The sequence below is a fragment of the Ciconia boyciana genome, chromosome 10, assembly GCF_034638445.1.
Source record: "Ciconia boyciana chromosome 10, ASM3463844v1, whole genome shotgun sequence".
Taxonomy (NCBI): Eukaryota; Metazoa; Chordata; class Aves; order Ciconiiformes; family Ciconiidae; genus Ciconia; species Ciconia boyciana.
Window position 1 is genome coordinate 21,743,373 of NC_132943.1, and position 25,275 is coordinate 21,768,647.

The 25,275-nt window shown below is 35.5% G+C and overlaps 1 protein-coding gene across 1 annotated transcript in view; it reads right to left on the minus strand.

Moving 5' to 3' along the window:
- Window positions 1–561: 561 nt before the first annotated feature.
- LOC140657235 (sodium channel protein type 1 subunit alpha) overlaps window positions 562–25,275 on the minus strand; it is a 93,329-nt gene continuing 68,615 nt past the window's right edge. The window contains exons 23-28 of the mRNA XM_072873947.1: window positions 14,290–14,571; window positions 7,069–7,122; window positions 6,588–6,725; window positions 4,777–4,881; window positions 4,131–4,401; window positions 562–3,771 (exon numbers count right to left, since the gene is read on the minus strand). Coding sequence (XP_072730048.1) covers window positions 2,603–3,771; window positions 4,131–4,401; window positions 4,777–4,881; window positions 6,588–6,725; window positions 7,069–7,122; window positions 14,290–14,571 — 2,019 coding nt within the window. The 3' untranslated portion in view covers window positions 562–2,602. The remainder of the gene's footprint in view (window positions 3,772–4,130; window positions 4,402–4,776; window positions 4,882–6,587; window positions 6,726–7,068; window positions 7,123–14,289; window positions 14,572–25,275) is intronic.

The window sequence follows — 25,275 nt, forward strand, 5'->3', positions numbered from 1 at the left end:
GTTATTCACTCTGATGCCGATTCACCTTTTTCAGAAATGCACTTGAATACAAGATGTTCTGTAGCCTATTTGTGAATAGTAACTAGACAGAATAAACTGGTTCTCATAATCCAAGTTGGGGAATGTCATGTATCTAGTACTATTTTCAGTCCTCACCTTCTCTTTGTAAACTCATGAATGCTCAGTTCTCATTCCTGTAAATGCTCTGAGCCTCCTGGGGCACACTCAGGACAGCTCTGGTATTTGATGGTTGAGTACCCCACTGCATGGAGCTGCTGCATGAACTCATGAGTCACTACTCAGGGCAGTACTATTAGTACATGCAATCATCCTGCTCAGTGTCTAACATACATTGAATTAGAACTACCTAGTTGGTGACTAACAAGCAAGTCCCAAGGATTTGCTTACGTGGAAGAACAGTGTAGCTGGCTGTAAAGGTTTTCAGTACCCTCTCATTCTGTGGTTTTAGAAGCATACCTTTTTTATATTAATGTCAGATAATAAAGACAAAAGGAATATACAATAAAAAATGTAATCTTTATTATTTTGGCGCATTAATAATGTTCTTTAGCATCAGTTAGGGTAATAGTAGCATTTTCCTGCATGCAGTTCACTAATACAGTATTAGTCAATAATTTTAATAAAAGTAATCTATATTTAATTTTCCTGTGTAAGAAACATAAAATGTCCTGATGTGTTGGATTATACAATTTTGCTACTTTCTCTTTGTGAAAAAATATTGTGGACCCAAGATAACATTTAGAACTGTTCTAGTGCAGCATGAATCAAAAAAAATCCGTGAGTAAATATGAGAAAAGATTAAGAATTCTGTGAAAGAAAGGTTGTATCTGAAAACTTATGATGCAGGCACTGCTTAGACATTCAATTTGAACTTTACACCATTTCCCAACTGCAAAAAAACTTAGATTTTTAGAAGCAAATTATGAACTTATTTCACAGAAAATATTGACATGTTTGCAAATATTGTAAAAAATAAGAACCTACAGCTATCCATTCTCTTAGGTATATCTTGTTCTCTGGAGTTCTTCTGTGAAAAAGTGCTATGGACAGAAAGTAACAAAAATGGTGTGACGTCAACCTGAAGATAAAATTCAGTTCTTGTTTTATGTACATAATGCTGAAAAATAAAATAAAATGATTTTTACAATATTTATATTTGCTTATAAAATTCTAACATTATTTTCAACAGGTTTAGTAGTTTTCGACATGTCTGTACAGTTTGGATATACACTATATGCTTTTCACTGAAAATTCAAAAATGTAAAATGAATAAGCTCCTAAATAGCTGCAAAATATTGCTTAATGGTATGGAGGAATGAGGTCTTGTTGAGTAGTTTATTTCATTTAGCTCTGATGTATGGCTTCTCATATTTAAGAATCCCGGACAGTCAAAGGAACAGCAGCATAGGCAATATAAACATGCATTGATAGCATCCAAACTATCTATAATGGTAGATAATATGTAATTTTACCTGTTGAACGCTTGCACACTACACTTATTGTGGTACATATTTGATGCAATAAATGTGCTTAGGTCATTATCTGTTTGCTCAAACATGCACCACAGGTTAAAAATTACTATTTACATAGCAGAGGGCTTTTCCTTAACATGTACAACAACATCAACCTTACTGAGAGCTGAAGATGGCTAAACAATACTGCAGGATAAAGCAGAACAACTTTATAAAGGGCTCTTTTTGATCAATTTGGAGTGCTGAGGCAGATTCATTTAGTATTTGTACGCAGAAAGACATTTGACAAAGACAAAATCTGACTCCAGACCGAGAAAGAAGTTTGCACTTTCTGAAACTTAATGGTTTGTGCAAAAATAATCTGTCTCTACTGTTGTGAGTTATAGAGGACTTTACAGGCATACCAAGACTTGTTTGGACATGATACAACATGAATACATTAATTAAGCACCTCAAAATCTGTTATTCCTTTCCAGAAACACTGTGCTAAAAAAACCTGTTGTTCTTTGTGACTTAATGTTATTTTCATGCATGATCTATAAGTGCAGCATGCCTTCATGCAAATCATTTCTGTGTGTATATTAGTTGTATAATAGAACACCTGGCCCTTGTACCTGTAAAGGTGTACTTCATCCCCTTCCCCAACAGAAGCCCCATTTACAAAAATAGTCACATATAATAAACAACATATGAATAAAAATAAGATGAATCCACCAACACAGATTTTGTAAAAATATGACATGTGGCAGTTGAAATGCAAACAGTGGATACAGTTACCGTATTGTTTTATGAGAAACACACAAAGACTTGGTTTTCACCCCTTTAACTGGTCCCTACAGTCTGAGTAGCCATTTTGTCTCTCCTCTTCAGCAGTGTCAGCTGGTAGTGTGAACAGTAACCTCCTGTCAAGGTTGTTTCCCCAGATCACAGTCACAGTCACTGACGAGGGGTCACTGTCTTTTAATAGGCACTGACCTTTAATGTACAGTATATTTGTAAAAATTGTCAGTTTGGCATAGACCTCCAGCAGGAGTCCTCTTGACACAAACACATGATCCTTACAGGCTATGAACTATTTTGCACATAGATGATTTGGTTGCTATTTGCTTTTATTTCTGAACATCTTTATCTTCCTTTTCATGCTTTTCTTTGACTGGCCTTGTTACACGATCATAAGAAGGTGGACAAACTGCTGTTGATGCGGTTATATCAGTTTTCTCTGTAAATGAGTTTTCATTTAACTTGTCAATAAGGATTTCATCTTTCATACCCTGACCAGCCCCTCCTTCAGTTTTGTTTTTGTTATAGATAAAGGAAGCTTGTTTTACTGTTCGTTTTAAAAGGTGACGTCTGTAAGCGCGCTGAATAATGACAGCAGATACTTCCTCCTGTTTTCTTTTTAATGTGGTTGTAATTGGTTCGTAGGAAGCTTTTGAAGGATTGGATGCCATAAACCGATCTTCCATCTGTATTCTGAGGGCATCCATCTCCCCACTTTCCCCCAAAACACGCTTTGTGAAAGCAAACAAGATGTCAAGGCAGTGAATTCTGTCACCACTTACCATGGGCAGATCCATTGCAATAAGCTGGACTTTGTTTGGTTTGGGTAGATGAAGAGGAGGCTCAAGTGCTGCTGCAAAATCAGACAATTTCTCAAATTCCATGAATTGTGTTGCATCAGGATCAAACTTCTCCCAGACTTCATAGAACATCTCAAAGTCATCCTCACTCAAGGGTTCAGCGCTTTCTTCAGTAGCAACACCAAAGTTCTCCAAAATCACAGCAATGTACATGTTCACCACTACCAGAAATGATATGATAATGTAGCTGACAAAGAAGAAAATCCCAACGGAAGGGTTGCCACAGTCGCCTTTCACAGAGCTCCCCGGATGAGCTTTGTTAGGGTCACAGTCAGGCTCCCCACTGTTAAGAATTGGGGCTAGCAAACCATCCCAGCCAGCAGATGTGGTAATTTGGAATAGGCAGATCATGCTGTTGCCAAACGTTTCAAAGTTGAACATGTCATCTATACCAGCTTCCCTCTTAACATAGGCAAAGTTGGACATGCCAAATATCGCATAGATAAACATGACCAGGAACAGCAGCAGACCAATGTTGAACAAAGCAGGGAGAGACATCATCAAAGCAAAAAGCAGAGTGCGGATTCCCTTAGCGCCTTTAATGAGACGCAGGATTCGACCGATTCTGGCAAGTCGGATGACTCTGAATAGTGTGGGGGATACAAAATACTTTTCAATCATCTCGGCTAAAAACATACCTAAAACAAACAAAAAGTAAAACCAAGATACATTACCACTTAATCTCCATATCATAGTAGAAAGTTAGAAAAGTAGTTTTAAAATTGGTGGTTCTATGTAGCAATTAAAGATATTCTGTAGATTCCACTTGCATAATTTCTGTTATACCAGTTATACTTAATATTTGCAGGTGCAATATATGTCAAATGATTATAACACTTTTGATGGTTGAATCAAGTAAATTATTAGATAAAATGAAAAGTTGCATGACTTAGTTGTAAAACTTGGAATGGCAAAAGCCAACCATATAGCTCGCTTAGAGTAAAAGTTCGCCTTATATTCATTTTAACCTCTTTTTAGTTTAATAAACAAGACTTACCTACTATTGAGAGAATGACAACTACAAAATCAAAAATGTTCCAGCCTATAGTGAAATAGTAATGGCGAAGTGAAATTAATTTCAGGACACATTCTCCAGTGAAAAGGACAATGAACACCAGGTTTATCCAGTATAAAATATTTTCCATTTCTTTACTCTGGTCATCAGTTTCTACCATCATGGTAACCATGTTAAGACAAATAAGAATCATGATGCTGATGTCAAATACTTGCTGTGTCACAAAGTCAAAGACCATGCCTTGGAATTTGTTCTGAGGAGACAAGAAAAAAAGAAACATCCAATACAAACTGTAATTGTTTTGCTTTTCCTGTTAGAAGAAAGTAAAAAAATACATGCAGTAAGGCCTAAGAGACTTCAATAAAAATGTAACTAGTGATCTTATGTAAAGTAGTCAAATTAAAGTGAATACAATACTTAGTTCAGCCTCCTTTGTTTGTACATTCATACATAAAATGCTTGCAAGGGAAAAATACTTTTTTTTACTGTGTTTTCATTTTCCATTTTTGCTGACTAATACACTAGTTAATGATAATTTTCACATGGGCATATTTCTGCTCTCTATATATCGATAAAAACTGAGCTGTTTGTAAATAACTATTGGTCTGCAGTATATAAATAATTTTACCCCTGGTCTTGGTATAGGTTTTTGTGGCTTTTTGGATCCCAGCTTTTTCATTGCATTGTAGTATTTCTTCTGCTCTTCTGTCATAAATATGTCTTGACCTCCAAAGTAAAAACATGAAATCAAAACTGGTTATAATCACATTTATATGTAGTGTTGAAAAAACTCTTAAAGAGAAATTTTATTTATTTATTTATTTCATGAAAATCAAGAAGGCTGAATTGGGAAAAATCTCTTAGCATTCAAATGCAGCTGTCTGCAATCTAAGCATTTAGTCCAGAAGTTGTCTGGACATCCGGTACTGCATCTCACAAAACCACTAATGCAGCATTTTTCTACGGTTATTTTCCTTGAACCCCAAAAAATCCTTTTCAGTACCTCTTTTCTTTTATAGGGAGAGATACAGTAAACAGCATCTGAGATAAGCTCAAATAGTCTGGGCTGCTCAGTACTATCACTTCTGAACTGCGATTTTAGTGAAATGAAGGAAGCAGACAAAGGTTTTCAGTACATGAACGTGTACTTTCTTTAGATGTCTCTAGGTGTCTCTAGCTTTAGGTGTCTCTAGTTTAGCAATCACAACATTAGCATTGGGACTCAAAGTCTTCAAGGTTTTTGAGAAGATGGATTATCAGACTTTGGAGAAACTGAGCTGAAGACTGAAGCACTCTTGATACTGTTAACAGCAAAATGCTCTCTTTTAAGTCTTTTATCTTGATTAACTTCCATGTTCAATGAAGTTCTGATTAGCAAAAGCCAGAACTGGCCTTTGGAGTCTGATAGTGAAGATAAAGAGAGAATTATGGGTCTTTCATGGCAACCTAACCAAAATCCACTGCCCATAATAACTTCCTTGTAGAGACAGCTTGAATGAAAACCATTAGATTCCACATACCTCTTGAACTAAATTTTTCCTGGATAAAAGATACTTGCAGACATCTAACTCCAAGAATGCCTATGAATACATAGGACTGGATGCAGCTCTTTTGTGTTTGGGAAGCTTGAAGACATGGGAATGCACTGGACATGGCTCCCTAACCATTTACCTCTAGGCCTCTAGCATGTACAGCTTCCAAAAATCTTACTTAGCATCTCTCATGAGTAACATAAACCCAAAGAAAGTGATGAAGTCCAGTAAGGTAAAATTAAACTAGTAATTCATAGCTCCTTTTGTCCTTTAGCTTTCCTTACCTTATCTATTTACAGAAAATAATTTTAAAGATAAGCATCTGATACTCAGACCATTTATACCAGTGAGATTATCTACATCTGCACTATGACACAATAAAAAAGGCCCTGAGGTAGTTACAAACCACTCCTGTTCTGTATAGTTTCAGATCATTCAGTGCCACAAAAGAGAACTTGAATACTTGGGATCATTAAAACAGCATCTGTAGTAGTGTGATGAAATAATGCTTTATTTTTCATAATCAGGTAGCTATTTTATAACCAGGTAGCTGATAGAATCACTACAAATCAAGAAGAAAAAGATCAAGAAATTATGAGTGCTTTAATGTAGAGGCCTAAATCAGGGGTTTGATCATGTAAGGAGATTGCTGAAGTTTAGGCATGGAAAAGTAGATGACTTGAGGAAGACTAAACTGAACATTGAAAACAGAAGGGTCTGTCCCGTTCACTACAATGTAAAACCTTATGATGTTAATGCATAGTACATCTTGGTAAGATTTTATATCCTAATATACTTCAGCTTTTTCAATTTTGAACAAACCTTGGGTGTACATTCCATATATCATGCACTTGCAAAAATGCAGTATTTTAGAATTTATTTAGAAGAGAAATTAAACAATACTTATCTTCTTTTTTTGCTGATTGAAGTTATCAATAATGACACCAATGAACAGGTTCAGGGTGAAAAAAGACCCAAAAATGATAAAGATGACAAAATACAAATACATGTACAGGTTGTCTTCATACTTGGGTTGCTGTAATACCTAAGAAAAAAAATGTGAAATATCATTCCTAAGATTTCATATGAAAATTTCAACTGAACAAGCAGCAACCTTGGGCAAAATGTCCTTAATATTTTGTGTTTGGACAATACTCCTGTCACTTATATCAATGTATTTTGTCCATTCCATCTATTACTGACAGCATCTGGCAGTTTGCATTCAGTTTTCCACAATTTGTTACAGCACAATCTCATATTAGTTAATTTAATTTTGTTTCATTCTATTGTATGGGTATTAATTGCTTTTGGAAGATATATAAATACACACTTGTTGATAGACAGACCTCAAGAAAAAAAGATAATTTAAAATATTTAAATATACTTACATCTCTTGAGTCAATAGCTGCATACATAATATCCATCCAGCCTTTAAAGGTAGCCTGTAAACAGTACACACCTGTTTAAGCATAGAGCTTGAAGACAATTCATATAATTATTTCCAGCAACTGAGTACAGCACCAGGAATAATTAGCATAACATGAGATTTCTAGATAACTTTGTCTCTTGGCTTTCTTCACAGCTGCTCATCGGATACACTGCGGTGTATCCCCCTATTTTGTCTCTATATGAACATTTTAAGCAGAAAATGTAATTAGCTTATTTCTAATTAATTATCACAAATGATAAAATGCAGTATCATTTTAGTGGACTAAATGTTCATCAAATCATGTCAGCTGCAAAGGCTATGTCCATAAGGCTATAGCCTTATGGAACTGAGTTGCCACCAATGAAGACGGATGTGTAGTCCCTCCCTCTCAAATCAGTCAGAAAGGTGGCAACCAAAGGGAACCAAACATTTGATCAGCTCAGAAAAGGTATTTTCCTATCGATCAGAATTTTGATTTTTCTCTACTTTGAAAGACCACCTGATTTAGTAATTCTATTTTAACTTTAAATATATTGCATGGTGTTTTACTGAGGCTAGATCCCTCAGATATGTTCGGAGATAAACTGGTAAGTAGAGGATGTGTTTTATGTGTATCGAAGATTTAATATGCCTCATAGGTGGCAGCATTTAGTGAACTTTTTTAGCTATTTCCTCTGCCCAAAATCTGTAAATGTTTATATTTGACAGTGAGGTGTAGATTGCTTCATCTGAGTGTTCAAAACAGAAAGTAATTTTCTCTGTGGTAGCAATTAGTTCTCTTTTGACTAGGCAACATCTCCAAGTAGAAATCACTCAGTTTTTAATCCAGTTGTGCCCAGAGTAGAACAAAGAAGTGAGATCTCTGTCATTTAATCCCTATTATAATTTTGCTAAACAAGGCTGCAGATAATTGGTTCCTTCATATTCCTTGCCATAGAGACCAATCGCAGAAACAAGTCAGGAATGGAACACTCTTCATCCATGGGTATTGCTGTATATCCATCATCTTGAGGTTTCATTTCTAGTGGAGGTTTCAAAAAGGCTTTGCTTATGCAGCATACAAAGCAGCTGGCATCATCCTGAAGTGAACTTAAAATGAGAAGGAATTATTTTCTTAAAGGAAAAGAGATCCCTTACACTTTTGAAACAGTGGAATGCTAAAATGAGCATGATTATCCTGAGATGCAAATCCAGTATGCAACAACTTTCACATCTTGGGGCCAACACAGAAAATATGAAGTTCAGGCAATTTACAATACAATGGTGAAATCAAAGTGTAGTATCAAAGGACCAATAAATCAACAATAAATCTGAAACAAGTAGAAGTCTCAGCTGAAGAATTTAAAGTCCTTGTGGAATATTTGGACTGCAAGGGATTAGGAGAGGTAGGATCAGCTTTATTTATGTAATTCCTAATATATGTTTAATCTGTTCTCAAAGACTTTTAATGATGGACACTCCACAACCTCATAAAAAATAATTATTCCAGCACTTGTCTTTATAATTTCCTAATATCTAAATCCTTCCGTTGCCATTTAAGACTGACACTTGTCATAATCATTACATATCTGGAGAACAGAGTACTAATCATCCTTTGTGCAGCACCTTTTACTTATTTGCAAACTGATTGTTGCTGCCTTTCTTCTTTATGCTGTGATCACTGTTCCTTCAATCTTTCCATGTAGATCTTGTTTTCCAGAACTCTGATCGTTCTCATTATTTTCCTCTGAGCTCTCTTCCAGTAGTTCATCTCTTGAAATGGTAACCAAAACTGGACTCAGTATTTCAGATGAGGTCTTACAAGGTCTAAATAGGGCAGGATGATTACTTCACGTCTTACAGGCACTACATTTGTTTCTGTCTTGGTACATTATTTGCATTTTTTGGAATGTCACAACTTAGGTTGAAATCAGCACTTCAAACTGAAATGCTAAATGCAAATAATGGACATATTTTTACATCAGAAAGATGATGCAAATGATGGAGTGGCTCTTCTGCAGTGTGTTCTGTTGCCTCAGATTCAGACACATGATGATCCTTGCATATCATCCTCCAGGCAAAGTGGAATTATTGTTTATTTAAATTTATTGGTGTAGCCTAGACTAACTGGAGTGAATGGAAAAAAATAGACTAATTTTAAAATATTAAGCGTCACCATAATCAGTAAAGTACTCCATTATAAATAGACAGTACCTTTCAGCTAGCGCTAGGAAAAAGATCTGAAGAACTGAGCCATTGTATGTTATTATTCGTATTAAAAAAGAAACTTGAAAAGAATGTGGGGGTAGAAAAATATAAATATAACATTTTACTATCTTGCAGTTCAAAATATCTGAAGTAAAATGTGTATTTTCCACAATGTTTAACAAACCCATAAGATATTACCATTATTGAAGAAATGAAGAAAAAAGCAATCCCAAGACCTAGTTAAAATTAAGTAATTTTAATAATAAAATATGCTCCCTCATCATACTATTTGTTTTATTCTAAATCCCTCCTGAAAATCGGTAGGAATCATTTAATATAATAATCATTATGCAAAACCATTTACACTAGTTGAGAACTTAGCTGTGCAAAAATGGATTCTTAATTCCCAAAGCAGAGGCATCAGTTCAGTAGGAGAACTTGTAATTTTAAAATATGTTGCCTGAACAATATCAAATAATGGAACTGGAGGTTCAGTTCAAGGCATTGCATTTAGTGAAAGAGTGTTATTTCTACTGCATTCAGTAGAAGCTTAGGCCTGCTTATGTTAGGCTTAAATTTATCTGCAACACATTTTCTGTAACAGAAGTAAGGTATTATTTGGGCATTTGTGCATACTGAATAGAAAATAATACAGAAATATGACTAAGAGATCAAATTCTTAGTTTCCTTTTCTATATTCAAATATAAAAATATATTGTATATTCTCAATGACACTAAATCAGGAGTAATTCATTGATTTCAAAGATTACAGCAGTGTAACTGAAATCAGCATCTGTTCCAAATGTTTTTTTCCCCAAGGAAATTTGAAAGACATATATTCAAATGCAGATTCAAATGTAGTCAGAAAAAACAACAAAACAAAAATCCCCCTATCCACTTTACTATTGTTAAAAGTACGTAGACTTTTTTCCCTGATGAATAATTTCTAATGAAGTTATAAGTAATGCTGGAGTTTCATGACTCCATTTCTTTACCAGAAATAACCACCAGGAAGATTCACATTCCCTTTTGGAGATACCATAGCATCTTGGTTTTAAAATATTAACCTGCTGGAACTTTGAAGCCGCCCTAATCTTATAGCCCTAGAATTCAGCTTCTGATTTTTTTACCCTACACTTAACAAGACGTGTTTCCTTATTTATATTAGTAACAGCAGAATAATGTAACATTGTGCTTTGAGACCCACTGGTTTGCCACATTTTATGCTGGTAAGCAGGATATACGCTTACCAGCAGGATAAAAGCAGGCCTCCAGAAGTTTTACTTACCAAAGAATCCAAACACTAGGTTCAAGTTAAAAAGGCATAAGGCCATAAAATTATCAGGGCAGATGCCACATCTCTTTGTGTACACCAACCTCTTCCTCTTCACTCATTGATGAATGAAAATTGTGAAAGGAATTTCTCCAGCAGATCTGTCTCTGCTTTGATGCTTTTCTTTAGGGACAGAGAAATACTCAAACAAGTTCAGACCAAGAAATGAAAAAAGAAGTTTGCAGATCCACATAGATCAACAGGAGCTATGCTCAATCATAGAAGAAAAAAATTCTTATAGAGAGAATATGTACTTATATGACCAATGGCATGGATATTTACACTCCAACTTCAAATTATGTAAGAATTTTGAAAACAGACTCTGATCAACAAAGTCTATAAAACTTGGTTATATCAATGGCACATATTGTTAGCCTGTATTTTTGGGCAGAAGGAATTATAACATTGCTATCAATACTAAAGATTTTCCACACACACCCCTCCCCCAAAAGAAAAAAAAATACAATATACAAACCAAAAATTAGTCTATGTTATTTTCTTAGGTCCCTCATTCTGGAAATTCATTCCCCATAACCGCCAAGGAAACTCAGGGAAGAGCTTCTCAGAGAGTTCTTTTTGCTTAAAAAGCCACTGCCACACATTTCCAGTCTATTTTTTGAGCCTAGAATATTTATTTCTGAAATTATCCCACTTCTTTTGAGTATTTCTGTGTGAAATATCTATGTTTCTTTTCTATATTACTCTTAAAAAAGAGGGTTTTTTTCTGTGATGAACAGACCCATATACTACCAGAAAAGGCTTTTCATGATTTAAAACAAAAATTGTTCATGGGACTCATTTATGTCTTTCCCAGCATAATAAGGTCCTCAGTGCCAGGGTCTGGACTCCTTTTGGCTTGTTTTCATTTGGAATTTTTTTGGCATGAAAATGGTACTACTTCCAGCAGTATTCACTCCAGATAGAAAACCTCAGTGATGCAGAAAAGAAAGATTTATGTTGTATTACCTATAACCCAGAAAAGCTGAAGGGATTTACAATATTCTTCTTTGACTGGCTCAAAAGGCATGAGTCAGAGGGTAGAATGGAGAATGGAAATAATACTGGATTTTAAGAGGCAGCTTTCTGTAGTTAGTTTCTAGCTTCCTGAAAAGGGGACCTTGAACCTGTAATTCATGCATTGATACTTATCACTGAGTTTGTCATTAGAAAAATGACATTGACCTCTATGGCGTTATTTTCTCTGATCCATCACAACCTAAACAAAAGTCTGTGCCTGAGGTTGTTAAGGTGGAGAACCAAATGACTTCAGTAGACTTTTCAACTAAGCATTAAGATGTTAAAAAAAGGCTGTTAATGTTCACATTGGGTGCACAGAAAGCATATCCACTTGCAACCATGATTTTTATTTCCAATTTTTTAGGCTTACTACCTTATTTTGCGCCAAACAGTCAAGTTTCAATAGCTTTATCTTTGTTTCTGACATAGTAATGGCTACCTCTAATTAATTCTTAGTATTTACTCATCTTTAATATTACTACAAGCTAATTAGGAAGGGCAGGGAAATCTCGGGTTATGACATAGCTATTCACTTCTCATGTTTCTTCTGAACATGATGGCTTTAGAATTCTGTTCTAGATTCTCATCAAAAGTACTTTTATATCAAATAGAAAATCACCTTATAAATATCTTCGATTGAGAAAGTGATGTAAGAATCTCAAACGTTTATGAATTGTGGCCTTTCTTGTGTTCTTGAAGGTGAAAAAAATATAGATTCTGCATATTTTAAAGCATTAGCTGAAAATCAAGCTTATATTTCGCTTTCTCTGCCCTAGGGCTTTTATCATTCCATACCTGCAAAATCACTACTAGCCTACTTACCAAACCCTAAAGATGCAGGGCCAAGTGTCTGTTTTGTGGAAAGACCAAAGTGCCCCATTTTTTTCTGGTATGTCAAACAAAAAGTCTCTTCATGCTTTTACAAGCATTTTAGTAATGCAGAAAAAATAAGTGGTGTTGTCACTGACATTCTACTCACGCACAAAAAAATCCATCCATTAGGCAAGCCTTTGCTATCGATGCAAAATCTCTATATTGTAGATACTGCAAAAACAACTGGCTTGTCCTCCCATGAGAGCTAGGTCCCTCCGTGGTAGGTCTAGATTAATTTTTCCTTTGGAAGCGTGGGAGCAATTGGCAAATTTTTCCCATTTTTGCCTACCAGAACAATCCAATAATTTAAGAATCTAAGTTTTCATGTAAGAAATATTTGTTGCTTTTCAATGAAGAGAAGATGGAATAAGCTATGCATAGCCAGGACACTGAAATATGTATGACTGCAAGTAGCTGAGGGGTGGTGATTTTGGCCACAAAGCCAGGAAAAAATGTACCTGGTGTTATCACTGTCCCAGAATAGATTAGGTTACTACTGGAAGAAGAGTTGCAAACAACTTGGAAAGAGTTTTGTTGATGTCTTGTTTCTCCTGAATATGTGTAATAAAGCATTCTGCTCCTCCTACCCCCGACCCCAAGGGGGATTCTAGGCCAGTGGATTTCAAAAATAAGACAGAGAAAAGAAATATTTAAAGTCCTTCTATTACAATCCAATTTCCTTATCAAAATCAAATTGTATGCAGTAGTTTATTTCTTTAATACTGCTGGTCCCTCTCTGCTCTTTTCTGATGTGACAGTAAATATTTAATCATAGTGAAATTTAAATTGTCAGAGTTGTCAGTCACACAGATGAGACGCTATATTAGCTGGGAGAGGCAGTTCACAATGCTCAGAACTATTGTTTTAGACTCTGTGCAGGACCATGTCGATACCACTGCATCATGTTAATCATCTGTATTACTGAGATTTCTTATGCCAACATAAAAGCTAGAAACTTATTTAAAAACTGTAAAAATGAAAACTAAGATTCTGCAGAATTAGACAGTAACCTCAAAAAACCGTAGAGGTTGCTGAATGCACACAACATAGGTTAGAGTCCAGCATTTTCTTGATTAAAGCTGGGTCAGATTGTTAGCTACTCCAAAATATGAAGACAATTAGTGTTGTGAGGACACAATTTTTATAGTGAAGACATAACCTTATAGTATCTTTCTGCATATATTTTCTTCCTTCTTTTCTTCCCTCAGTTTTTGCTAAATAAACTCCACTAGGTGCTTATGCACAGAAATAGCAGGGCGAATATTTCATAGATTAGAGTATCTAATGATATTTTTCTTTTCTGATTTCTCTCTCAAATGAGAAATTGCTTCTTAGATCACATAAGTCTGCACCGGTGGCAGCCACATCACTGAGATGGGTTTTCTTACCTGGAATTCTTCTCTGTGACTTAATCACACCAATGCAGATTTTTGTTTTTCAGCAACAGTAAAACTTAAAGTATTCAGGTAGCTGAATACCATTCCTAGGTACTTCTAGAAACTTTTAAAGTTAGAAGGGGCTGGAGGACTAAGGGAACTATAAATAGGAAGAATAGCACTTGTTCTGTCACATGTCCTAAAAATTCTTTATTCATCTTAGTAGGCTCTACTTGCTGCTTACTATGAAAAGAGTAGTCAATTATCAGTGCAGTGGTATTACTAAGTCACAGATAAAAATCATCAGGTAAATATGTTTTCTGTCTTTGTTCCTAGAATTGCTTTTCACTATTACATATAAACAGTAAGAGGTATATAAAGAGTGATCACTTACTACTTGAAGTAAAGAAAGATACCCAAATCCTACATTATCAAAGTTTACTTTCACGTTTTTCCATCGGGCACTTTGATTGTTTTTTATGAGTTCCTCGCACTGACTAAAATTGTTGATTTGGTCGACTTCAAACCTTTCATCAGTTGTGGTGTTAACACAGTAGTAGAACTTCCCAGCAAACAGATTTACTCCCATGATGCTGAAAATTAGCCAGAATATAAGACAAACGAGAAGCACGTTCATGATGGATGGAATTGCTCCTAAAAGGGCATTCACAACCACCTAGTACACAAATACAGGGGAAAAAAGAAAAGAGTGTAAGAATATTTACAGCAATAAAGGTTAGTATACTGTTTTACCAATGCTTAATAAATGCTTGTTCAGAAAGTAATACTATAAATGTTAAAGAAGTACATTAATAACTGTAGCACTGCACTGTTCTTTTAAATACTTTACATTAGAACATGTAATGAAAGGAAAATAAGTGAGAAAATTAAAATAATTAAAAGAAAAAACAAAAGAGAAGACCTGGTGTGAGTAAGATGAAGCCTGATACTGATGGGTTCTATATAAAAAAGACAAACGTGTTAAATATAAATACAGACATAATACAATTCTAAAAATGCATCAAATTATAGCTTAAAAATGTTTAAAGAAAAATGGCAATCTGTATATTTGATTAACATAGCTTTGAAATTTAAGCGGAAAACACAAATGCCATGAATCTAGAACCTAAGCTCTAGATTAAAAGGATTATGCAGGAATTAAATACATATCTTTATTGCCTTATTGTTCCATGCAAGATTATAACAAAGATTAATTTCTTTGTATAGAAAAGCAAGACAGTTTTGCAATATGTGTCTACTTGAATCAACATAATTTATTTCAAGCTCCAGTCTTATTGTTTCAGGTATTGAGTTTAAGTCAGTAATACCCTTCATTTATCTAAAGAAGGACATATATCAAGGACATATTTAGGGGGGTTTGATTTTGCATTTTAAATTACTTTTGGCCAGTTGCCTTCTCAGCCCCTTGCAGGCAAGATGTCAATAATTACTTATGTAGATAAAAAGTGTATTTTTCTGATATATACAGTGATTAATCACATGTGTCTGTCAGAGCTATCAAAACTTTCATGATACTTGTTTGGCTAATAGCTGAGCAATCATTTCCCCTTAAGTATCCAATACCAGATCTCATTTACAAGTTATATTTTATTTTAAATTTAACTTTTTTTTCTCTATAAAACTTTTAGGACCTTGTAGGAAGGTAAATAAAATATATAGTAGGGCTCTGATTCTCAGTAATCCAATTCCTGCAGTAAGAGAGGAAAGGATTGGCATGGATACTTGGGGTGTATTAAGGTGTCTTAGTCCATCTTTGTTCCCTGCTTCCTGCAACATAGAGGGATCTTCCCCACTGCCAACATAATTCTGAGCAAGCTCAGAGCTGCTCAATCTTACTACCTGTATTTCACAGCCTCTTGAAGGCCTTTGGAAGCGGAGTATTGTGGTTGTGTTACTCGTCACTCAGCACCCTCCTCCTCCCAAATGTTATGGCCAGGAATTAGGACCTGTTTAGAGATCTTAGGTAGAAATGTTATTTTCAGGGTGTAGTTTCTTCTCATTTTAAGGGCCTCCTCCATTGCCAGACAGTAGAAATGGGACCTTTCTGTAACTGAGAATTATTCCTATCTTTTATAAAACCATTATTTTTTTCAAATTTAGCTTTTCTTGGCAGCTTCTATTTTTGGTGATAACTTTAAAGGAAGCATGCTTGCTTCTTGAGATTTCTATTATAGATAATGTGAAGTATCTAGGTGATGTATGCATAAGCTAGCCATTTAAAAAAATGTTTAAAAAGGCTAACAAGGTCCCAGTGTTTCTGAACATAAGAAACCATTTTCAAAGGAGTGAGGGAAATGTTTTTTTACTATCCTGTGGGGAGAAGAAATCTGTTGCTACTTAGCTTGATGGAACTGAGAACAACATAAAAATTAAGAATGCAATGACTCTGGAATTTATTCCAAGTCTGACCTGACCTATGACATTGTATTATGCTACTGCTGCTTTGAAATTCTAGGCCAGCTAGTGCTTGTCTTATCTTTTTCTTTTTTTTTTTCTTCACCCATAAAAATGTTCTGGATGTGTTATACTGATTGAATTCCTCTGTTTAATCTTGGTGAAAAACCTGAAAATAAAGATGTCAAGAAAGAAAGATGGGGATTTAGTCTTGCAACTTAAATAAATTAAGGTTACCTGTGCTCACACGAAGAATGGTTTTGTATGAATTGAGTGCCCGCAGCAGTTACCTTTTTAACAACCCTGAGATCCATCGGACCACAGCACAGATCCAGAACAGGCAGCAGAATACTAACAGCTACAGTAATTGTTACAATTATGACTTAATAATCGTTGTAGAAAGAAAGATTTCTACAAAAAGCCATCAGTGTGTCTCTCATCTTTAGATGAACAGGTAATGCAGTCTCGCTACTGAGACTGACAAAAGATCAGCCACATCTTCTTGAAAAAGAAGTGAACAGCTTCCAGCAACTGTTCCAACAACAGTTCCAACAACTTATTTCATATAGGTCACTGAAAACCCATCAAATGGTAACAATTTTTGGTCACTACTGACCTGGCCTGGATGCGAACTGGTGACCTAGAGATGAAAGGCTCTGTATCCTATTACCAACCCCTTGAGCTATCCAGTCCCCCTGGAAGGTTTTTTAAGAAAAGAAGAAAAGAAAATTAAAACTTTTAGAAGTTGTTTTCTGTTTGTGTTTTGTTTTTGTTTGATTTTTGATTTTTTTTTCCCCCACCAGTGTTGCGCCTTTGCCCTATCATATTTATAATGTAAAACTGCATTTTTACATGCTGGTCAGATGCTCGGCTGACTGTAAAGTCCACCTTAGGAAGAAGTCTTTAATTTCTTCAACACATACAGTTGGAGACAATTGCTTTATCAGTGTTTTTTGCATTTACTTTTTTGGTATTTGCTTTGGGAATAGCTGAGGAATATCAGGATAACCAGGACATTAGCTTACATAATATATATCCAAGATAGCATCCATACATACACACACGACACCTATGCACATAAGTTACAGCAAAAGGACAGAAAAAGTAAGAACCAATTGAAAAGTGAACTGAATGCAGAAAAGAGATCAATTAGCATTTCTTAATGAGTTAAAAATTTAGCAAATAAAAATTGTTAATCTCATCTTGTTGAAAAGAGTCTGTAGTGGCTTAAAAGAATGTTGGCAAATACAGCTCTTATTTTTGCTCATTCTTCAAATCTAGATCAGATGTATGTGATTCTAAATGCATTTTTTATTTTAGAAGGGGCTGTTCTTTTAGGCCTATTTTCTGTTATTCCTTGGTACAGAATATAATGCCAATAAGTTGGAAAAAGATGTTTGCAGAGTTGTTTGTTTGTTTGTTTAAATTACCTATGCATTTCCTCAAGGCTGGGGTGGTGTTGGTCAGGCTGACTGCGGTGAGCAAGCTGCAAAAGCCCAAGCTGATTCTGCTTGTTCACCTTCCTATAGCTTCAGGTAGGTGGAATAGCAATAAGTGCAAGTGAGAAGCAACACCTGACACCTACAAAGACAAATGGGCTCTAGACTATTTTACATATCAGTAGATATTCATCCAGGGAAAAAAAATCGTTGTGGGAATCAATGTCTCCTCTAGAAGATAACAGTATTTCATATATATACACAATTTTTTCACGTTTACATTTTCATACCATTTATCTTCCAACATCAGATATATACATAAGATAAAAGAATTACTGCAATGCTAATTGTCTGTCTTATCTTCTGGCTGATATGACATTATGTCAATACAAATTAGTAGTCCAGTTGTTTTTGTTATTGCTGTTTGTATCTTTTTTTGGACAACTATCCAAAGAAGACAGCAAAATGGAACTGAAAAAAAAAAAAAATCAGTTTTGCCACTGGAGCTGTGCATATGTATAGAATGAGGATTGTGCAAAACACATAGCGAGATATAAATGTATTATAGTTCCCACAGCAAAATAGCTTCAATAGATCCTGGCACCTCAGCAGCCACAGGCTTTCCAGGAATTCCTACACTGGACCTAAATAATGGATATATCAGGGCCTCCTGAAATCTGTAAACAAACCAGGAACAATCTTCAGTAGTACTTATCCATTCTTTCCATAACTTTTGCAGCTTCTGTGAAGAAGTTCCAAACTCTGTCCCTGGTGCAAATGAAGAGGAAGTTACCATAGCTGGGATGGAAAGGAAGATTATAGGATTATGTCTGGAACAGTCTTCCTACTTAAAATGACAAAGTACTTTATTTGCCACTTTGGAAGTTGCCAACTTCATAATTTTAGGCTTAAACAGGAAAAGTTTCCCAAAGATTTGGTGTGCCAGATCTCATATCAGAGTCCTTCGAAGGAGTCCATCAAAGGCTATAGAGATAATTTAACTGTTACCTCATATTTTTTTCTGTATGTACATTCTCACGTAAGATTCACACAGACAAGCACAGAAAGCCAAATAATTTTTACTTCACCAGGGCCTTTATGGATGAAATCAAACCTTATCTTCTATGCACGCTATGTGGCCCTAACAAGCATAAGGCATGTTCCTCCTGTACTCAATTCCTTGATAGCTGAGAAAGCCCTCAGGAACTCCAAGGAAGAGGAACAAACTGTTGGCTTGAATACATATGTCCAAGAAAATGAATAGTTTCTTTCTCTTTAAGTGACTGTATCATCACACAGTCGTAGACTTCAGATGGTGCTTGTTACAAAAAGCCATTCATCTCTCTCTTAGGAGTACAAAGACTGAAGAGCCAGTTGTTCAAAGACAGCAGCATGCAGAGGGAGTTTGACAATAGCATACGTAGCATAAGCCACAGTAGAGCAAAATAGGAAAATTCATTCCTGACTCAAATGAAACACTGACACTGCCTTGGGCAGGACTTGAGACTAAGCTATGAGTATTGCCTTGTCTTGAACAAGTAAGAGGTAAGAACATCTCCCATAAGATCATGAATCTCCCCTGCTCAACTGGCCAAAGGCCAGATGTACACAAAGCTGCCAGAGAGAGTGTTTGGACTGAAAGATGAAGAAGTGAGCAGGTAGCCATTGGTTTAGATTCTTGATCCACCACAGAGGTAAGATTGCTCGAATGAGCAGGTAGGTATACTGTGAGTGGACAGGAATGGAGGCTCAGGTGACATACACAATCTGAGCTTAGCGTGTTCTCATAGTGAAGGACTTTGAGGACATCACACGAGGAAGGCTGGAAGATGCTGAAACCACACTGACTTGACCAGGTGGTGGCTATCAGGTAACAGACAGGTGTATTCTCTCTTAAACTGTGGAGGAGTTGAGGCAAGGGAGGAAAAGATGTAAGGACTACAGTAACTTTCCCAGTCAGGGGATCAAAAGAGCATCTAAGGGAGACCATGAAGAAAGCCCATACCTGAATCATGAAGAAAGCCCATACCTGAATCAAAAAGATTAGTACTCTGATAGTCCAAGACAAGGAATCATTGGAACAAACCTCTGTCTTGAGAATTATCATCCCTTGTTCTTTGCATTCATGAATCAACAGCTATAAGTGAACCAGTGAGTGCATCAGCTAATTTATTTGTATTATGGCAGCATAAGCATACCACCGGACCTTCACAGGCCAAGCACCAACACAGTGAGATCAGCTGTCCAGCAGCTTGAATTCAGTGTATGGCTCTCCTTCAGGTACTTTTAACTGATAGCTTTTCCACTATCACTGGGTCCTCTATCATATGTATACTATGCATTTTCTAGTTTACCCATCACGAAGCATGGGCACATGTTCCTATCAGACAAGTCAGAAATATATAACAGGAACTTCTCTATATGCAAATAATGGTGTTTTCCAAAAACTGGTGCTTACAAAAATAGACAGATGCTCATAAGGTGACATGCAACTAAAAAATTTGTTATGCAAACCAAATTTAAGAGAGATATGCACCCATTCTGCTCTTTTATGTCTATGTGATAGGAAGGAAGACCCCTACATCAAAGAAGTAAAAAGAAAAAAAAAAGAAACCAAACCCAAACCCCCAGATTTTGCTAATTGCACAGCAAAACCAAATCCAAAATATCAATTGCCCTTTTGAAAGGTAATTAGAAATGCAAAGGTAGGTAGTATAGAGCAAAAGGTTCCCAAGAATTCTTTAAAGTACCTTCCCCAAAACCATACTTGAACGGCTTCTCAGTCTCCAGGGATGAAATTAATCTCATAATTGTATCTATGAAGAGTGGGGAAATTCTTGCCGAGTATCTCTTAGTAAGCTTTTCACACTTTGGGGATCACAGGTGGCTTTGAGTTTATGAGATGGCAGTTTCTGGCATTTTACTACTAAAATTGTATACATAAAGATAATCTGGGACATTGTAGATATGCAGTGTGATGTAAAACACGGCACTAGATTTCTAGAAGAGAAGTACCTTAAGAAACGTGCAATTCCTTCAATTTTCTCATTTGGTTTGTCAGGTAAAAAGAGGAAATGCGTGGACCTGCAGGGTAATCAGTGGTGATAAAATCTTAATCAACAAACAAAATCAACAGAAAAAAAATCTCAGCAAATACAATTTTCATCAATTATGAGACCTTCCACCAGTGCAGTGATGAAATTTGCTACTATCCAGGTTTGTGCAAAGATTAACAAGGGTGAAGGTGAGCTTAATAATATTTAATATTATTATATATTAATATTATTAATATTATATTAATATATTATTATATTATAATATTTAAATAATTCAGATTAACATTGTGAAATCCTTAAAATAATTCAGTTGGAAGATGCCCAGTTGATGATAATTATTTGAGTTCATTTTCATCGTGAGAGCATCTTGTGACAGACAGCACTGAGATCATGATCAGCAATGTGCTATCCCTAAGTAAAGTGTAAACAATCTCTAACAAAATAGGCCTAATTCTTTCTCATAGGCAGAGGTTTTTAACTGGGTAGGAGATGGGTTTGAATTTGTGAAACAGTGAATTATAGCTGTTAAAATCAAGTCAAGATTTCTGCTGATATTGTACTCCAAATATGATGATTTACGCATAAGTATACACATGCATGCACAAGAAAACATTTTTTTCCCTTTTTAAAGCTAACATCTACCATCTAAAAATCAAACCTTGTGTAATCCCTTTTCATCCTAAACAATTTAGAATAAGTTATAAAGTTGAAGGGACTGGCACTTGAATGGCAAAACAGGGATTTCATCTGAATTTCTACTGCTTTAAAATTCCCCAGAGCCTGAAAATTCAAAGTACTATTTTCTTACTCAGTAAACACAACACTTGGGAGCAACTTGTTTTCCTAAAATAAAAAGAGAAAATAAAAAAAAATCACTGAGAAAGAATCAATTTCAATAATCAATGATAAATCAATTATTTATCAATAATCACTGCTTTTTTCAAGGTATAATATACATGTAATGTAAACATCTTGTACCAGTAGCGTACACTCTGTACAACACAACAACAACTCTGTGTGCTTACAGTCCCTGCTGGAAAGCAGGGACCATTTTGTTTCTGCAGTGTCATGTGAAAGCCTTCACTCCTGTTGTCCCTTCCCACATGGGACCTGTGAGTGTTTGTAAGGTGGCAGGGGGCTCAGCATGACAGAAGTGGTTGGGGCAGTCCCTTTGTTCTGACCAAATAATCACAAAAGTGCTGTACTAATGGCGTTCTGTTCTCCCTGGTCCTACAAAACAGACGATGAAAACTGCCTTTCTCTGAAGTTAGAGGAGCCACTTCTACAAGACATAACACAGCAGAAAGTCAGCGGGATCAGAGGAAACGGGTATGGGGCTTAGATTAGGAGAAGCTGCATCATTTGGAAATGTTCCTCTCACAAAGGCAACGGAGGTACCCGACCTGTGGGCCACCAGACAGAATACAAACACTGCCCAGTGCAGAGGATTAAGACTGATCCTCAGTGGAGGCTTTGGGATCTTTGCTGCAGTTGCTTAGTGTGAGGTTTGGAGGTCCCTATGAAGGAAGATAACTGATGATGCAGTACAGGAAAGATATTCCCACACAAGATACCCTGTCTTGTCTGAGTGTATCCATGGTGTTTGATGGAAGAGTCATATATCCATACAGACAGCTGGATATATGGATATATAAGGATTATAAGGTCTTTATGTTGAAGGGATAAAGTATATGTACATTCCCACAGCAGTAATGTAGATGGGAACTTTTATTCAAAGATAAAAAAGAAAATTTATCACATTTTTCCAACATTTATATCAGGTAGTAAAGCATATCTGACAATGCAATCTAGCAGATGAGGACAGAATAGAGGAGGGAGAAAGGGAGAGGACAAGGGGGAGAGAGAGCGAGAGAGAGATTGTGGTAATTCTTTTACTTGCCAATACATATTTTAACAAGACACCTCAAAACTACATATTTTCTCATTGAGTAGCTTGGAATGGGTACATTGGGAAGAAGCGTGCTGCATATGCTTGATGATCAGCTATGAACTGGCTTTAGAGACAACAGAGGATGAGAATTAAATATTTCTGTGAGAGAAAGTGCAACCTACTTGACATGATCCAAATAATGATTCTCGGGAGGAACTATGGTGAATCTAAAAATGTAGATTCATCCAAGTTATTCAAACCTGCTCATTTTCAATTAATTACTCCTCTCTATTTTATCTTAATGCACTTGTGAGAAACTCTCATAACTTTGTCCCACAAACAGAAATCAGGTGGTGCACCATGTTTGTATGAATGTGTGGACTATAATCCACTAATTATGTTCCACTGTTCCAGTATTTACCTCACTGTAAAACAAAAAACCCAGCCCAAACAAAAAAACCCTAAAATCAAAATCAAATACCCCTGCCCCCCAAAAAAACCTCAAAAAGGAAAAACACAAACCTCCCCAAAATCCTTTATATCAAATAAGAATTTCCCATAAGCCAGCTTGTTACCCATTGTCCATTGCCTCTTGTTATCACTGTGCACATCTGAGAAGAGTCTGGCTTTGTCTTTTCTCTGTCCTCCAACCAAAATTAGAGGTATCTTACGGATTTTGCCTTTAAGAAGTGCATAGTAAAAGAACTAGAATATTGCCACCTTTGCTACACATTTTGCCTTAATGCCATGTACGTACATATAATTTATTCTTAGCTACGTGACCTATGATTCTGTAAGCCCAGAATTAAATAGCATTTAGAAAAATGTTTAGAAAAGTTAGAAGCAAAGGAAAAACTAAAACTGAAATCTTATTCTAGCAAACTAATGCTTATCCTTAATTCAGGATCACTACAAAGTAGAAAATAGAAAGTGTAAAAGTAAATTATGATAGTGAGACTGGAATATATTTAAATCAAGAAAAAAAGCACAAAAGGTTGTTTCATGAAAGAAATGAATGGATTTTGTCAGAATGTTAGAACTGGCATGAGAAGCACCTCATGTGTGAAACAATTAAAAAAATTGAGTATTTATGACAAGTTTTATGACAAGGTTTTCAATTTTTGAGTAAAATGAAGACTGTATTGGGAATACAGGCAGAAGATTATTAGAAAACTACCATTTAAAGCAGCAATTGTAAAGAAAAATTTGGATTTAACTGAGTATGCAAAGAGAAGACAGGCAGATGGAAAGAATCAGAGACACCTGACAAGGAGGTACAACTAAATCTTAATCTTAACGGTAATGAACAAATAAAGTTGAAGCAAGAGATAAAAGATCTCAGAGGAAAAGAAAATCACTCCCTTAACAATTGCAGTCTTTTCTACTTTTCCTTAATTGTTACTGTACAAGCACAGCTGACGGAAGAATGCTTCTGATAGAGAATTTTATCTTCAAAGAAAGCAAAATACTTCCTCAAACACTTAGTGCACAAACTATTTTTATAACACTTCGTGCTGGAAAAATTTCATGCTATTGGGTGGTGAGTTTATATCCTGGAATGCTGCAACTGTTAGCAGGGAGGTTTGACTAGAAGATCTCAGGATGTCCTTTCTAACCTCAATGATTCTGCAGTTCTGTCCTAGCTTTTATAAGAAAATTTAACTTCATTAAAGTAGCAACAGAAGCATTTCTTATTCACATAACAGTCTATTAAAAGCAAGCTACGCTGTTGGATTTATCAAAATACTGGAGTTCCAGGGGCAGCTTTGATTCTGTTTCTCACCAGAAATCCAGTACACAACAAAATACTTTTGAAGACAACATAGAAGAAAAGACATAATTTAACATACTGTATGATGAAATACAATAATTGTCTGCCAAGCAATAAATCATATGGCTGTATTTGTTTGAGAAGACCTGATAAATATTGTAAATACACACAAGCATGAAAACAGACTAATTATTTGATGTGGGAACAATATCTCTGAATTTCACCAGATGCAGTGAAAAAAATAACTTTTTGCTCTTCCTGTTGCATAACTTAAATGTTATTGACCTTTATGTGTTCTTTAACATTTTTAATTAAAATGTAAACTATATTATGTATCTCATTCAAATTTAATTAAATTTTGATCCTAAAAGATTTTCTTCAAGATACAACAAACAGAAATCCAGACAAAGTCATATCAGTTTCAATTATATAAGAAACTCCTTCAAAAGTTCTCTTCTAATTGTAGAGATACAGTCTAAGAAATATCTCAAAATACTAAGATATTTCCTGTATGATTTATGAACATCTATACAGACAGTCTTCTTACATCGAAGATTGTGTATTTTTTAATTGTCTATCAGGAGGTATAACACTTCTAATAGACTTTCCTTAAAACTCAAAGGTAATGAATAAGATCACAGTCCTCAAAAAATCCTTCAAAGCGCATAATCTTTTGATCAGCAAAATATATTCCTCTATATTTAAAAGAAACTTGCAGAAGATAGTGAATACACTTTCTTGAGAGTAAATACGTAATTAGCTGTGAGGCAAGATGCTAAATTTACAGTGAATGCTGTTTATGTTGATA